At 35.5% G+C, this 18,619-nt stretch overlaps 1 protein-coding gene across 1 annotated transcript in view; it reads right to left on the bottom strand.

Moving 5' to 3' along the window:
• The window catches only part of ASCC3 (activating signal cointegrator 1 complex subunit 3), a 258,777-nt gene that overhangs the window by 90,317 nt on the left and 149,841 nt on the right, over positions 1-18,619 (bottom strand). Inside the window, exons 14-16 of the mRNA XM_085306936.1 lie at positions 16,180-16,371; positions 15,626-15,850; positions 2,905-3,024 (exon numbers count right to left, since the gene is read on the bottom strand). Coding sequence (XP_085163062.1) covers positions 2,905-3,024; positions 15,626-15,850; positions 16,180-16,371 — 537 coding nt within the window. The remainder of the gene's footprint in view (positions 1-2,904; positions 3,025-15,625; positions 15,851-16,179; positions 16,372-18,619) is intronic.

Here is an 18,619-nt window from a genome sequence, read left to right as displayed (position 1 = left end):
GTGTATGTTGGCTGGGATATTCCAATTACTGATTATAAACTTAGTKCATAAGCATTCACGTTTAAGCACACAAGTAGTGTGCTGTCCGCAAAACCATTTCTATTCATATCAAAGTTCAGAACATGGATATTTTGCCCAAGTGATAATGTACATGATCTCATTAATACAGAGACTGGACAAAACTCCCATCTGAATAGGATTGCTGTAAAACTGCGTAGGTGTTTCCACGTCATTCACCTGGGACACTCAGGCCCGCAGGGGAGTCACAGTCGTGTTAACCCTCTGGTATATCTGCACCTGAGATATGGCTCTAATTACACGAGTGAGATGGCTCTAATTATGCAAGCTCTAACACAGAAATTTGAAAAGACTGTGACACTCAGTTCTGGTCCGCAGTCACCACTCTCATTTCGGGACTCGGATAGTTCAGGATCCTACAGAGCAAGTCACATCAGCCCTCTTGGTAAATTTGCAKCTGAAATAAATGTCCAAGCTGGCAAGAAGGAGCAAGTTTAAAGAACTGCTCTGCCTTGCTTTGTGCAGGTGTTGGGGGCAATCTCCTCTAACGTTTACAGATAACATAAATATGGCTTTTGGGGACAGGTAACTTTGCTTAACTGTGGGAAGACAAAGAATGGGAGCAAAAAAAAGGAGAAAAGAGACAAAGGGTTTATCTCGAAACAACCTCTACCYTTCCTTCGGAACCCTAAAAGGATGAGCAAATTCCTGTAATTCACCTCACATTCTTCACTATAAGACACTCAAATTTACTTCACTTCTTTTCCCCTTCCTTTTTTCCTTTTAGATGCTTATCATGAATTTTGGCCATTTTCCTAACTCAGTAAAAGGCATYATTTTAATTCCAGCAAACAACCTGAAATACTGTTCATCAGTCCAACGGCCCTGGAGCAACCCACTACACAAGGCGCAGCCCAGAAACCAGCCAGGAGGGCAACAGCAATCACTGGAGACTGCCGCGGCTCACTGTGCAAGCAGCTACGTACTGCTTTCACGGGTACATAGCCTTGGACTGGGACAGGCCGGCCCTTTCGTGCCCTTCAAGTAATCAGTGGCTACAGCGAGCACTCGGCTTCCCGACCCTGCGGAAAGGGAGAGGAGAACAGGTTTGTGTCTCCTTAGCCCCACTGAAGAGCCGGGATGAGAGCGACCCACGGTGCTTATGCAGCCGTACGGATGCAGGCTGAGTACCGATGGCTAGCAGCCAAAACARAGAGAGAAACGGGCACGCTGCAAGCTTACCAAGAAACAACAACACATCGATTGTGAAAATTAGATACCTATAACTGGAATAGAAAGAAAAAAATTTGTAAGTGCGCATATCWATGGTTATGTCCACATCTGGCCCTACATATCACTCGGGTACTGTCTATGATACATTAATAGCTTTAAAGTTTAAAGCTGGTTTCTCTAGAAGATAAGGAGATCGGCACTGGGTTCGCTCCAACTTGCATGAGTAACACTGCAAATTGATATAATTTGTTTCTTTCTTAACAYAAAATAGGAGTGACTATTACTACCAACTCAAATCAGAAGGTATAAAAGGAGGTTATTGCCAGAAAAAGACAAGCACTGGCAGGCCCCATCTTCTCAACAGCAGAATAAAAATATAAAATCCAGAGAAGGGGAAGCAACTCTTCTTTGTTGTTTTTTTAAGTTTATAATAAAAATATTCCTGAAAATGGTTTATTATTTTATTATTATTAGGTGTTATCATCAAGTTTGCATTATTYATCTAAAATTTGTTAATAACACTGGTCAAAAATACCTGCCAAAAAAGTGGGATTTAACTGAAGGAATTCTACAGAAATGGGAAAACAACTGCCTTATCACCAGAAAACAAATTTTTGCTTTTCATTTATCAGATATGTTGTGGTTTTGGCTACTTTTATATTCATATACRGTAATTTTCTGTAAGTTTTTTTTTAGATTTGCGATTACTGGAGAAGGTCTAAAGGTGTCTACAGAAGCCTGCTCAAAGCACAAMCCACTGTAATGTATCAAGTCCATCCCCCCCTTCAAACCCTATCTACTTCCACTACAACTTGCACTATCAGCCACAAAAGCTATCTGAAAAATATCCCCTTACATTTAACTACAGAAAGTAGAAAGACTGAAATTACTAGTGTTCATAAGATCARGACAAATTATGAAGCCACAAATCAGAATTAGGACATGTAAAATAAACAGCATTTGCTGTACGCTTCTGACACTTTCACCTGCACTACACTCAGTTTTCTGTATCCAAACCGTGTTAATAGTAAAAGCTTTTGAAAAGCTATACARAAAGAAGCAACTATTGAGAAAATCTGTAAACTACGCAACTTCCTAAAAATTAGAGAACGAATTAATTTTGAAAAAGCTTATGGGCAACTGTACTGTTATTTATTTTAATGCATAGAACATTTGCAAATAAAGAAATAAAAAATTCTAAATAAATGCATAAAATCTCTCATAATTACTAAATCCCAAGAATAAAAAAACATAAAAACATCACTTTATAAATTATAAGATGTGATAGGATGAAATATTCTAAAATACTGAGAGAGGAAAACAAGAAGAAAGAAATAGTTCCAAGAACACTTGATTTTATCACTTATATCTGGCCTATAGTACTGAAACACTGAGAATAACTAAGCTACAGTAACTGGCCAACAGAAAACTGACAGCCCGGGCAGTCAAAATATATTTTTGTATGAACAGAAGGGACCTCTTAATTTAGTGTTAAAAATAGATATTCTGCTACATAAAATATTTTTCTTTTAAACACTTTAAAAGAATTGCTGATGCCAGGTAAGTAGAAATATCAAATATTTATCCTCACATCAGGGAAGGATTACAGACCCAGAGAGCAGGTTAGAGACTTTTTTTAAATGCATTTTCTACCTGATAAGCTTTGTGACTGATGCCATATACTAATGGATTTGCTCTCATCCGTACATAAAGATAAGTGTAACTTATCCACTTTACTGCTTCTTCCACATTAGTTACTGTTCCAAGAGCAATCTGGAAATAGGAAAAGAGACAAAATTAAACATGTATATTACAGCTGAACATAAGTATTAAGTTGATGACATACTGAATTCACACCATTAGCACTAGATTAAAGAAAGTGTTAGTAGTTTTCCAACTTAAGCAATACTAACATAATTTTAGGACAATCCCTTTAACCGTTTATACAGCTACATCTTATGAACATTTAGCACCAGGGTAAGTTAAGAGACATTAGGTTACAGATACACAGTCACCCCCACGATCTTTCCTCCTGTTTAGGATGTTTACAAGTAAAAGATAATACTGATCTGACTTAAAAAAAAATCCCCACAAAATTCTTCAGAGAATATGGTACTGGAAGATTAACAAAAAGTGCACATCYACCTTTAAAAGATTAATTTTTATAGCAATGTAAGTGCACTTTTTAGCTTGAGTTCTAACCCAACAGATACTGACAGTCCTCAGGTTTCTCTTTAGCATGCCTCCGTACTTAGCCAACTGTTTATACAGAGTTTTTACAAATAGTTTTCTTATCTTATATCTGGCAAGCCAAATATACAGGTACCTTTTATATTCTTGTTACAACGAAACATAACAAAGTTAAACATGCAATATATACATAAATATATTTAATATATTTCTCAAGGCTATCTATCAGGTATGCCAGAACAATTGTTTAGTTAGTGACTTTTTTGATTATTCAACATCTACTTTGTTACCTGATTAATTACCACCACACAGCTTTAAACCTATATTCTGTTAGTTATGTTCATGAGGAGTAATTTAGTGCTTTTCCAGTTATTAATCTAATTTTTACAAAGAGAATTTAAGATTTCCTGTATGCTGCGTGAACAATTTTTTGTTGACTATTGCTGATTAAAACAACCCCCTTCTTAAAAAATTAAAAACAAAAATTAAATCCCTTCTTACTGAAAATTGGTAATCCTTTATTACATTTTAAAAGACATTTTTGTTTCATTGGCACTTGCATTTCATAWAAGCCCCCACATGGCTTGTAAAGATTAAAAAATAAAAATCTATACAACGATAAATGATTTCATATGCAAGCTCAGATCTATGAATCCAGACGTTAGTTATTTTTATATATATATATTCCCTATGAAATTACATAGCTACTCAAAAATAATAATGCAAGACAAATCTGCCCTGAGCTAAAACAATGTAAAACTGGAAAAATTTTGCTGTTTTTTTTCCCCTCTTCCTCTTCCTAATGTCACTGACTACCCTAGGCCTGGTGCCACACATTTCCAAAGTGAAGTTTTGCTCCTGATCAGCATAATGAGGTTGGGAGAAAGCCCCAAAGTGTTGTTTTACCAAAAGTCCAGCTACATAATGTTCTGAAGCAGCTAAAAAAAATAAAATAAAAAAATCCCATTACATAAACTGTGAAAGGGAAGACATCTAAACTAGTCCCCTGGTTACTACTTAGTTTGCCACACAGGTTAATTGCAGCATTTGATTTCTTTCCCTGATTCAAACATCTTTCCACACACAACCTGAAATAGTATAACACTGTCCAACAGTAGAAACACCTTCCTGAAAACAACCAGTTTTAAAATCATGACATAAAATTCTCATTACAGAAGATAGTGAAGTCTGACAACTTAAAAAGAAAAAAACATTGCCTCATTTGTTCAAATTCCTGATTTTAATACTTACAAATTAAATGTTTTCACAGTTAAAAGTAAAACTGAGAAGAAAGTATGTGACTATGAAACACAGTTGGGTTTCAGCTATGCCCCTGAAAACTATTATTGCTCTTTCCTATCTCCCCCAACCTTAATAAACATTCAGTGATACTATGCAGAGACAAAAATCAAACAGAACCCTCCCCTACTTCTGAATATTTGCTGCCATCTAGTGTCCATGTAAAGCTCTTATAGCTTATCTGAAAATGTATCCTTTACTGAAAGCAATTTGAATGGCTAGAAAGTTATTTTTCTAATGCAAATGCCTAAGATTAATTGTGATATTCATATAATGAATAAATCATACACAAAATTAGGAGAGAACTTCCACGATATTCAGGATTCATAAATTCAGTAAACAGGCAAGGTAGCTCTTTATTAAAAAAAAAATAAAAAAAACCCAACCCAACACACACACACACACACACAGAAAAAAAATGTCCTAAATGTTTCAGCTTTTCCTAAACCAACCATATATTAGGTATTTAGTTTTAAATATTCAATGAGTAGAAATATTATTATTTGATGTTAAAATTGAGTTGTTTGATTGCACCAGTTGTCAGAACATTTTCCTTAAACCTTTATACAAATAATTCTGTTGCATCCACAAAAAGACTTGAGTACTATATTAATCCAATCTTAATTTTTAAATGAAAAGTATCATCAGCTTCAGGTTTGATGCTATGTCATAGACTTGAAAATGAAGTTTTGCTCTACAGTTTCTCCAGACAAATCAGAAAAAGGGTCAAAATACYATTAACTGTATTCTTGAGCAAAAATTTCTGTGTATGAATCAAATATTTGCTGTTAAGACAGCAGAGCAGGGAATCTTCTAAGAACCTACTCTGTAACTTTCTTTTTGCCTTAGAACTAACAAGTGCATTTTGAATTATCATTTCAATGTCTGTAATGATTATGAAATAATCTTTTCAAAAACGATTTTTCAAAAACCTTTGAAATAATTTCTTAATGCTATTAGAACTTTCCTAAGTGGAATGAGATCACCTCCAATCCCACTCCAAAGGGCTATCTACTTACATGCACAACGCTGAATTATATTGGAGTTGTCAGAATTTAAATTATGATCCATTTTTCATATTAGATATGTGCAAATAACTTTTCTATCATTTGAATACACAATTTGAAGGTGAGGGGAGACCTRATGTGGCAGCTGGTCTCCTACAGGTCAGATCAGCCCTGAAGGTGTTGTGCTCATTAGGGATGATGCATAAATTCCCCGCAGCCTGGGCTTTGCCTTATGCCCAGATCAGCCACTCTAATTATCTGAGTCTTGAGCGATTTTTTCAGAAAGGCTTGGAAGGAATTCTGTATCTGTTTTGAGAATCATAACCATTGCCACCAGATTTCACCAAGACAGGTGGGCTTTACTGAAGGAAGGCAAAAAAAATTAGACTAGGAGGTTTGGTCCAAGCTAAACACGTCACCATCTCATCTTCCTGGCTTCATAACAAAAYTATAAGGAAATACAAGGAAAGGCATCCCCCTGGGGAAGGTGCACTATTGTCTAGTACTACACATTCTCTCCTCAGTTCCCAGCTCGAGGAGTCCCAACAACAAGCTGGGGTCCCAGCTGCAGACATCAGGGAGGGCTCCAGCAGGTGGAAGCAATTAGGGGAGGAATGGTGACCTGTCTTGTATGAGCTATTGATGATAGTTCCCAGAGAAGTTCAAGTTTATGGTCTAATTAAACCACATCCCCTGTATCTTATCTTTCTTGCTCTATTTCCAGAAAAAACAGCTGTAGATATTTTCTGTTTGCCAGCTGTTTGACTGACCTTGGACTCCCTCTTCTCGACTAAGCACCCTAACCAGGTATCCTTTTTTATTTTATTATTTTTTTTCTTTTGCATACTGTTATGCTCACTGGCATAACTTCAACAAAAAAGGAAGGGTATCTCCATGCCTATGGTGAATATCTGGTGTGAGCATAATCTTCTTCTGGTCATTTTTAGAAGAAAAAGAAGTGAAAAAAAAGCCAAACCAAAATGGCAAACAAAATTCTCAGGAGAGGATTCACAGTGGATGGAAGTGCCAAAATACTTGTTTGAAGTCTTAATTTTGGTGTTGAATCAACGAAGTAGGGTGAATTTCAGCTTTTCCCACTTCCTGTCTTTTCCCTGAACAATTGTACAGGGCCATCCACACCACAGGCAGCACGATGTCTCTGACATTAGCTACCAGCAAATGCTGAGGGGCTGAAGGTGCAATGAGAAGAAAGCACCACGTAAAACTCTTTCAAGTTCTTAAACTATGAGCAGCTCAAGGTCTTCCTGAGTTAAAGGTATTCCCTTTGCATTTGGTAACTTTCAATGGATTTTTGTTCCATCTCTGTGTAGTTGCTTTTTGAACCACGCTAACTTTTAGATATAACTTCCTGCAGCAAGGAGTTCAATGGTCTARCTACCCAGTAGGCATCCTTTTGCTTTTTCTGAACTAGTCACGGACTCCTCTCTACCAATTATCTCCCAGTTCTTGTCCCAGAAAAAGTAAAATCTTTTGCCATGCCATTTATTATTTTATATAAATCTGTCATACAATGTCTCATTTGTCTTTGTTCCAGGTTGAAATGATCAAGCGTATTTGGGTGTTCCTCACACAAAAGATGCCCTATTCTTTTGACCATCTCTCTCTGACTATTTTCTACTTCTGGAAATTTCACTTTGAAATGGAAATTTAAAAAAACAACACTATTTTTCAATCATTCCCCAGGTTTCCTCTCCTGCACCACATAAGCTTAGGTACAAAGTTCAACGCTCTGGATTCCACTTAGTGATTTAAGTAGCTAGGATTATACGTTGTRTTACCTAAAATATCTGAATCTTTCATTGCCTCATTCTTAACCACTATCCATTTCTGCCAAGAGACCTGCTAAATAAAAGCATCTTGTATTCTTGCAGAGACACTGAGTCTTCCCAAACCACCAACTACTACCTTCATTTTACTTGTTATTCTCCCAGCTATTGATCCAACTATAGTAAATTAAGAATTTAAAGAATGTAGCAGTCCTTCTGGCCTAATCGGTTGCTCTTTATCACTGCATCATGAACATTTGATTTCCTGAATGGCTTGCAGAAACAGTAAGTTTTGTCCTTAAAACGTCATTTTAGTATATATCAGTGCAGATTTCCTGGTAAGAGCAGAAGACTTCGTTATGGGAAATGTGCCATGGTTATCAGCTTACTCTGTAATTTTATGTAGCAAAGCAGTTAACAACTCAATGATTAGGCTCCATACAGTGCTATGGTTACTGCCAAAGTGTGACAGCTGAACAAAATTGAAAGTGCTTCKTAAAACAATCTACTGATCAGTATGACGGCACATATTTTAAAATGTATTTATTTTTTCAGTGTCCTCCAGCCAATGGACTAGTCATCTCCAGCTAACCATAGCAATTGCTAAAACACTGATTATTTTCAGAGGATTCCACTGGAATAGATCAAATGAGCATATACAGAAGCTGAGATTACTAGTGTATATAAAGAAATGACAAAGTTACTTTCTAAAAAAACCCTAATACAATATTTCCTTGTAATTGCTCTTAGTATTGATTTCCTACARTCAGGCAGGCACTGATTTTTCCTGCCTGTCATGACAGAGGATAAGTAACATCAGATGTATCAAAGGACAAAACAACAGTGCTTTCCTGGCCCTCTTCCCCTTGTGCTTTTCAGCTTTTTCTATTTAATGTATAACAGTGCTATTTCTACTAACAGCAATTCACCAGAGTCATTAACAAAATTCTGACTGCATCTTCCACTGCTGTAACCGTACTGCAGTCACAGCACTGACACTAATTTAAAGCAGTGAGTGCATGGTTCTTCCCAGACAGCATTGCCATTGCACAACACTGGACAGTCTGAAAAGAAATAGTTGTTTTTTAAAGAAATACAGAATAYAATTTTTCTCCTTTACTGCCATAGCTAAGCCAATAACAGAATGATTACCCACACTGTTTTATTCTGGCATCTAACTATAACAGATTGTTTTTAATTTTGGGGGACGTTTTGTTTTGGTTTAATATAGTTTGCGACTTTGGACATTCAAAATTTAATTTTCTTTCTATACTAGTTTGTCAGTTTTCTGTATTTTTCTCCAAGCCTCCAAGCCTGTGGTACAACTGCAGCTGTTTTAAGTAGTTTTATGGTATTGTATATCGTATATTTTCCATAGATCRTTGATTGAATAAATTTAGATGACTACCTACAGTGAAACTGAATTAGTCTTCTATTCCATTGCTTCTATTCTTCTTAAGTTCTACTATTTTAACATCTCAAGGAGGAGGATTAAATTCTTAGTTCTATGCCCTAAGTGTAACCACATTGGTTTTGCAGTGTCTGTTAGCAATTTTTTTCATAGTTCTACTTGGATACTCAATTGTTGTTAAGAGTCTTTCAATTTCTATTGAGTTTTCCTCCAGTTCTGAAAAGAATTTTAGTCATGTTTATACATTTGAAAAGAAACAGAGGAAATATATACTTATGTGGGCAAACAACTCCTTCTCTAATTTAAATCTGTATCCACAATATTGTAGATTTTTATAAACCTTAATGAATAGGATTGCTTTTGAGTTGTCAGTCTTATCTGAAATTGCTGCAACTTGCTACTTTTTCTTTCAGACATTTTAGCATTTAACAATTACTGTAGGCAATACTTACTCTAACATCACAGAACCTTTTGTCCTCATCTGTCTTACTTTTGACACTTTTTTTCCCCTGTGGTTCTTCAACATGAGGATTAAGCATCCTTTTGGAAAACATCTGCTCAGCTTGTGCTGCAGAATGGTATTTACCTTTCAAAGGCTTCTGTAATTATTTTGCTTAATAGTTTTGAAGCTAATATAGTGTTGATTAATTTATTATTTAATGCAGGGRAAAAAAAAGAAAAGACACTGCTACCTTTAAGCACTCTTGTTAAAATCACAATCTGTGACAAATTAAGATAGTTCTGCATTTCTAGCATTTAACCAGCTCAGTTCCACGTTCATTTCATTTTCTGGTGCTAAATGCAACAAGTCCATGCTAGCAGCAGTTTGGTACCTTAGTTTACTATACAGCACAGAAAGATGTATAGTAAGCACATACATGTTGTACTATAAATATTTTGTTAAGTCATTATCAACAGTTGCTATGAAATAAATATATAGGAATAAGAATTTGCAGTCAGTGCAGTGAAAGAGTGAGACCCCTAAAAAGATCTTTTCTTTGATAAGGAAAATATGGCTATGATTTATTTTTAATTTTTGCTCTGCATAAAAAAATCAATAAATGTAAATTCACTTGTCCCCTCAAAAAAATAAATTACTTTCTCTAAACATGATATAACAGTCACCTGTATCTTCTAGCCTCACTGGAAAGGCTTCTGCATTTTGGAAGGACAGCTCAACTTGGAYGAACAATGCACTGCCCTTAAGCAACTCTGTCTCTCTGAAGAGAGACATTGAAAATTAATAGTTTATATCTCATACTGTTTTAATTAAGTGTTCTCAATTATGCAATCGCATCATACAAACACCAGCATTATACAATCTTCATCTCAGAAGAAATTAGCCTCCTYTATATCCACTACTCTCAATTGGAAGGCTTTCTCAGATCTTAAATTTCAGCTTAGTTTATTTACGACCATCTCAYATTATTTGTTCTTACACCAATATTAGCCCAAACTATCTTTTTTCTTTCTTGCATTCACTTCTGGTTCCCTAACTAAACAATACAGCTTTTTTTAGGGTATGTCAGTAGAGCATTTTCCCCACAAAAGCTGGCTTGCCCGCTGGAGCCCTGTGGCAGGGATACGTGAGATGCCTGCTATAATTCAGCTGGGCTGTAGCCACACGAGCACAGCGACACAGCTCCTAGCCAACCTGCAGCCATACAGACCAAACTCGCATCTGTCTGAAAAAACAGTAGCATGCAGCTCTGCCATTTATTTTTCATTGCAAGTCAGTCCTACAGCTCTTTTCTGACCCATTTCACTACAGGTGCTTATTATTCCTTTCTCTTTGTAATTTTTCACTGACCGGAAGGTCATCTAGGAAATGGAGGATCTAAATTTCTAATATTAGAAGAAAAAAATAAATCCTTTGCTGGGATGGAAAACAGCACAAACATTCTTTCAGGTCTAATTCATATATCATCAGAACAAAAGTTTTTTCTATGAAAATTCTTTTCTAGTGAAAAGGTAAATAATATCCCTATAACACTAGTATACTAGCATGCTACTGGACATCTGAGCAGTAATGCTGCCATTTGGAATAACCCTATCAGAAAGTGCTTGAAGTCCACTGAAAATCTTAGCAGTCATGAACAACTGTTACTGTGTTCTCCGTCCCGTTCATACTCAGTTTTAAGTTATGCAAAACTCGCAGCTTAGGTCCTACTGCCCATGTGATCTAAACAATGTTTCAGAGTTGATATAAACCATCATAATTCAAAGCTCCACTTAAAATTGTCAAAATTCTGCTGTTTCAATTTAACTTCTTTCATTTCCTTACAACTGAATTAAAAGAAAGCATACTAACAGTTGCAGCAAAAAAATGACATACTTATTTTTTGTAATAGTAAAAATTTTATAAAGCTATTTTTTAATCAGTCACCTTTATCATGGAGATCAWTTTTGCAACTTTTACAAGCACCTCCAGGCAGTGCTTTCTTATTCTTTTGATTCATTAACTGGACTGTCTCTCAATTAAGACTTTAGCTTGATCTTATACAATTTTGTAGGTAATCATCTTCATCACATGTTGAGCCCTTATTAAATATTTGGATCAGATCTGAAGTAGCCTAAGCATTATTTTAGTCATTACTTTCATATCTATATCTTTCATTCTACACTTAAAATAGCTACATACAAACTCTCTTTGATTTTTTAATTCCTGTAAGTTCAATCTGTTTGTTTTTATGTAAAAATATACCGTGTATGCATGTGGAATTTAAACAGGAACACATAATTAAGATTTCTGAAGGTCAGTTGGAATGGCCTCTTCCACTTTCTCTTGGAGAGAGAGAAAAAAAAAACAACCACCTTAAATCACTATTTAAGAACTTGATAACACTGTCCCACAGATTCTGTTTAGGACTCTGCAATACTAGTGCATTTGAGTCAGATGAAAAAATATCAATTCTACAAGTAATACTAGGATAAAGTTATTGGATAAAACATGTCAAAACAATCTTCCTACCTCTATCTACTGAGGTTTGTACCACAACTTTTTGGTATATTAAAGATGTTAAAAAATATTTAGCATCTATAACATAATATTTTGCAGCCTCTACTATTATTTGTATTATGAAAAGGTCTTTAAAGAAAAACTACATTAAAACTGTATTGGCCTTTAATATAAAGCTACATTTTACATTTTTAATATACACCTACATAAGAGAGACATGGAGCTACTGGAGGGAGTCCAGTGTAGGGCTACGAAGACGATCAGAGGGCTGGAGCATCTGCCCTATGAGGAACGGCTGCGAGAGCTGGGCCTGTTCAGCCCGGGGAAGAGAAGACTGAGGGGGGATCTGATCAATGTGTACAAGTAGCTGAAGGGAGGGTGTCAGGGGGACGGGGACAAACTCTTTTCAGTTGTCCCGTGTGACAGGACAAGAGGCAACGGGCAGAAATTGAAGCACAGGAAGTTCCGCCTGACCGTAAGGGGGAATTTCTTCCCTGTGAGAGTGACGGAGCACTGGCACAGGTTGCCCAGAGAGGTTGTGGAGTCTCCTTCTCTGGAGATCTTCAAAGTCTGCCTGGCTGCAACCCCGTCTACCATGCTGTAGGTGACCCTGCTGAGCAGGGAGGTTGGACTAGATGATCTCCAGAGGTCCCTTCCAACCTTACTGATTCTGTGATTCTATGATTTTATTATTATTATGCAACAAATATTTTAGCACAAAGATTGGCAGCAGTTGTGACACATTTCTAAGACGAGTAGGAGGCCTTTTGCCAAAAGCCATTACATCTCTCAATCAAAAAATTATGTATGCTTTGCTCCTTTCATTTTACTTTCCTTTTGTCCAGATGGGTTGTTGTTATGTTCAATATTCCCATCTTTTTAATTTAAACAAATGGATAGCAACAATAAGAATATATTAAATATTTCTCAAAATAATTGATGGTAATTACTGATATATTTTCAATGCATCACCCCACAATAATTCTATATAGTATGCAAGTACTATATACACTATATACTAATTAATCTAATATTAAAAAATATATGAATGTAAGGCTCATAAAAAAAAAACAGCTGCCTAACAGGATTTCCACCACCATGAGAACGTATGACCATCTGCTTTTCTTCCCATAAAAGTAATAAAAATAATAGAGACACATCTGAGCATTTTGGCTGACTAAATTCTTCTATTTGATTCTATTTAATTTTGCAATACTTCCTCCTTGTGAAGGATTTCCATTTTCTAGTTAACAGCAATTGTGAATCTCTTGATATTTGACATACATGTCAAACCTTACTATGAATCTTCTTCAATTTTTGATCTCAGTTGCATCCAATAACCTTAAACTCCACAGTCTACCTCTGAAAAAAGTATATATCTGAAAAAAAAGTGCTGATTATATTCAATCACTTGGTTAATTCACAGTACCTCCTTGCAACTTTTCCTCTACTTAACTAACTTGATAATTTCATTTCATACACCTCAAGCACAATTGATTTAATTWTTCTAATGTTACAATATTCTAATGGACTTTGTTATTTTAAAGGATAATCCCTGTAGCTTTCATCTATTCAAAATAATTTATCATGTGTGTACACACAACCAAAGAACTGTTTAAAAAACTTCACAAAAGGTATATTTGCAAAATACTAAATATTATTTTGGTATACTAGATATTATATCCAAWCATGGAAACTGCCCAAGGAACCTTGGTTAAGACAGCACATTTACTCTTTACTCTGTTTCACTGTGAATACCTTCAGATGTACATACAAGACGTGATTCAGACACAAACAGAACAATGATCTATATAAACAAATATCTTTTATCATCTATTTTGCAGTTCTGAGATCATTTCCAGGAAAWACGGGCTTATCAAAATGATCATGTTTGCTTCAATTGTGTTATCCATAGGTAAAATTACTTTTGAATTTTGAACGGTGAATATTGCACAACAGACACAACTGCAGCAGAAGTTAATCAAACATATAATTTTTTTCAAGTTTTGAATAACTCTTTAAGATAGAGTTCAAGAAAAAAGTATTCTAAACAACATACAGATTAATTTATAGTTCATCATAGGTAATAGATTAGATATTATTTTATTTTTCTAATTCTCAATTTCCCGAGGTACAAACCTCACTCATTTTACCTAATTGCAAACTCCTAACAGAAAAAGCCTCATTCCAGTTAGGTACTTAGAGAGAGTAGAAAGAAATAAAAGAAGAAGAAAAAGAAATGCCCTCTAGGGGTGGCTCTTACTTCCCACTCACTATACAGGCAGCCTAGATTTGGAGGTGTCTAATGACTTAGGACCAGATCTGTCCCTCCTAACTTYTAGGGACCTAAATTAAGTGGAAATAATCCTGGCTTTCACAATCAACTTTGGAATTTGAATTATTGCTGCTTATATGTAATTTCCTACTATCTAATTCTTACAGCTCTCCTTAATCTTCTAGTTCTCCTTAGAGAAGAGACCATTCACAGGTATCTATCTGCAGGAACRTGAGTGTGCTGTCAAAGGGAAATGGTTGAGAGTTTTTCATCTATCCACTGCAAGCATGCTTCCTCTATATATTTCCTCTTTTCTTTGTAATGGAAAAATGGATGAAGGAACATTGTCTCATGTTCTGGGGGCATTTAACTTTTCTCCCCCTCCTTCATAGAATCMCAGGTGGTTGAGGTTGAAAAGGGCCTCTGGAGATCATCTAGTCCAACCCCTGCTCTAACATGGTCACCTACAGCACGCTGCACAGGATCGTGGAAGTACACAGACCACTCCAGAGCCTTGAGGTAAACAGAAGGAGCAGCTGTGAGTGCAGACAAATATTCATATTTTCATTCTTCCATTTTGTGTGTGCAACTCTGGTTCTGACGTGTCACTGGACATAGGCTGAGATTTTTCCTATTAACAGAATTGAGGGACTAACTTATAATACCCTTTAAAAGATTAAAAAAAAATAGTGAGTTATCAGGCTTGGACTTTTGTAAAGAAAAATCAAGGAATGATTTGTTGCATTTTAAAAGATTAGTGCATCCATTTTTGGCCCCACTGTCATTCCAGAATTCTCTTTTAGATTATTATTTATGATTGAATAATACGAAGACTAAGATAATGCAAAAGWAAGAAATTTACAGATAAAATGTAACAAGCTTCTTAATAAACTAAGACCATCTCTGATGTATCAAATAAACTATTACATCTTTCAAAAGCATAACCAATTCTAAGATGTCACAGGACACTTCTGTTTAGCTGAATTTGGCTTTATTTTCATTGAAATATGTCCAGGATGTGCTTCTGCAAAACAGTATTCCCTTCCTCATTGAAATATGTTTACATTTCAGAAGAGTCCTTAATAAAAAGTGTGTGTGCATGTGTGTGTGCATATTTTTAACTGATTATTATAAGAGAGAGAACACAACAAACTAGTCATACTGTGCAAATGCTAACACTTCTGATTAAAAAGTAAATGTTAAGTTTTTCTACAGTTCTAGTGTACTGATATTTTGACCCTCCAGAGTATTACTACCATCTACTACCTTCTTTTGCATAAGGTAACATTTACATTTTCACATCTGTTCACTCTTAAAAATGTACACCTACAGACTCCCAGTAAAAAACAAAATTTCCGTTTTATAGTGTGAGAATATTGCATTTTTGTTTCAGATAATACTAATCATTTTAGGCTTCCTAGTTTCTCTAAAAGAGTTAAAGGTTACCTCTGCATTCAAGTTGTCTGCAAGGCTTTCAAGAAACTGGCTTTCAATTGGATTCTGCTGAGTAAGCAGAGTCAGGTAATGGCTGAGTTTGTCGTGAGTTGTAATAATGATGCCTTCTCCGAATTTGTCAAACTGAGGCCGTCCAGCTCGACCAAATATCTGCATGACATCTAAAATTCCAAGGTCAACAAAGGAGCCTCTTTTTGCAGCATATATTTGTGTTCCCTGTTTGAGGAAAAGTTAATAAAAATTAACATAAATACACATTAATATAATCCTGATGAGCTGAATACTGAAATTAGGCAAATATAGCATGATTTCAGAAGTGTACTTTAACTAATCCTTCCATAATCTTTGATATATTTAAATCTTTACTATACAAACTAGACTCCCACTAGAGAGAATCAGTTTAATGAGATATAAATAATATTTCAAATCAATCAGACGTTTCCCCTCCAGACCCAATGCCCGACAACAAAGATCTTGCTATCTATGCTTCCTTACAGGCTTGTTTTAAGATAGATACTCATGTGCAGAGTAAGATAAGCTCCTACCTTAATAACAACAGCATGGGCTGGAAGATTGACACCCCAGGCGAGCGTAGCTGTGCAAACTAGGACTTTGATATGTCCATTAGAAAACAAGTTCTCAACCAAATTTCTGTCTTGCCGCAGCATTCCTGCATGATGAATACTAAACCCATCTGGAAACAATTCACGCAACTGCTTATTTCTGGACCTTTGTACCTAGAATGGACAAGGATAAAAATGAAATTCGGGTATAATTACAGTACAAGAAGCACTATATAAAAAAAAAAAGAAAAAACTGTTCGGTATTACTATTATTATGAGTCATATGAAAGGAACCCTTTGTATTAATGTGGAAATCTATGCCAGCACCAATACCCCATAATTTGCTATATATAAATCAAATTGGTTTCTATTCTTACTTTCCAAAGAAGGTACTTAATTGTTTAAAAGAATACTATGATGAAAAATAGCTTCACTTAAATAGAAACCCAAACGTACTGCTCTCCAGCATGAATATTGAAATTGAGAACTTGCATACCTCTTTCCCTTAAAAGATGCTCTTTCAAACTATGCAGGCAGCTAGGACAGATTTAAACAGCAGGCTTAAACTTTAGGGAGAAGATACCCTTTCCTACCAACAACCATCTTATCACCTAGGCACAGAATGGATTAAGAAGGTCATGCTACATAACCAAACTCTCTTCATCTACCATCATTTTTACCTTTCCCATGCCTAGGAGACTGGAATCTCAGTCTACAAAAACCTCAGGTCCTCCAGCCTCCCACTGCAGAAGAAATCCAAAATGCTGCCTCCCTATTTCTGCATGCTAGCGTTATCATACTTCACCTACGCTGAATACTGACTCACAGTTGAGAAAAACTAGTATTTTTCCTTCCAAGTATTAAGCATTGAAATTCACTTGCTTTGGATTGCATATTCCAGAAGCAGCAGAGAAGGGAAAAAGAAAAGAAACCCAGTCATATAAACAGAAAACCTGAGCCACCAGAGCTATGTTAGCCCAAGGGGAACAATTCTCTTTCTGTTCACAAACATGGCTTTGGGTAAAGCCGAAGAATCATAAGTAGTACAGCTCTTTTGCTGCAACTAAGATGATAGCAGGAAAGACAGGGTAGCCCTGGTGTAAACTGGAATAAAGGGTTTTTGAACAAGCCTACTGAGCTTGCCATGTACAATCTCTTTTTAGTCTAGCCGCTGGTTACTGCTTCTTCAGATCTTCATGTTTCAATTTACCTGACTAGCCAAACACCTCTTATTTTCCTCCCATCTCTTCCACATTCCTAACTGCTGCGCTTGCTGATTTTGCCCCTCAAAATCAGTCATCCCTGAATATGACATGAGGCAGCTTGTGGTAATAATGAATCTGTCCTTTCCATAAAATAAATTTCTTCATTATCGTTACCAGTGGAGAATCTCCACTGATCCATAGATTACATGAGTCAAGTATTTTATGTGATTATATTTTGTATTTTCAGATAGGTATATTGTAATCAATTAATTCTAGATCAAATTATGAGGAATGTTTTCTTTTTTTTCTTACTTTACTAATCTCTGACACACAGCCACTGAAAGTTGACTTAAGGGATACAGARCAGGTGAAGCAAAACAAAATTTGGTTCACACTCGTGGTATATTGCTAAACATGAACAATAAATCTCTGCAAACACAGAAATAAATAGGAAGTTGGGAATGAAATTATAAAGGAGGATATGAGAAGAAAAATATTGTAGGAAAAAATACATTTCTTAGCTTCACAATTATTTAACTTTTCTGCTTTAGCAGTAATTATTTGCTATCGTTTAAAGGAAATCAAACTCTGCTTTTAACTAGTGATGTATTCACATGAATTTTTGCCAAATCAGCAGAAAAAAATCACATGATGGTATTTAAGTAAATGCTACAGTGCTCAAAAATAAATAAATAAGAAATTGAGAAAGTAATAGTGCAGTTCATGAAAGATATTCTTTAGGAGTTATTAAAAGAGGAACAAATCCTTCATAAACAACAAAAATTCACCTCTAATATACCAGCTACTAATCTCGCAGAAAAAAATCCTGGGGAAAATTCACTTCAATTGCAAATCTGAGAATACTAGCAACATAGAAATTTGGATTTGATCTTGATTAATCCTTTTCAGAACTTAGTGCAAGCATTTAACAAGGTAATCAACTTGTGTCAGAAATAAAGCAAATCTTTGCACATGGTAGAACAATAGCCCTAAATTTCATTCTTTTGTTACAGCTTGTTGTATTGGACTCGTATGTCTCTTTTACAGTTATTAATCTGTTCTGGTACTTGTTGTCAAAGTCAGTTGTCACATAAAATATGAAACATGCACATAAATTCACAATAAAGTACTATAGTAAAATAATTATTTTTCACAAAGAAACAGTTATTCAATATTAAAAATTACCCTTTAGAAATATACYATCTGTAGCGGCAGAA

Source organism: Rhea americana, unplaced genomic scaffold, assembly GCF_003343005.1.
Source record: "Rhea americana isolate MKP2758 unplaced genomic scaffold, rheAme1 scaffold_25, whole genome shotgun sequence".
In the NCBI taxonomy this organism is placed as follows: domain Eukaryota; kingdom Metazoa; phylum Chordata; class Aves; order Rheiformes; family Rheidae; genus Rhea; species Rhea americana.
This window is presented reverse-complemented; position numbering and strand designations above follow the sequence as displayed.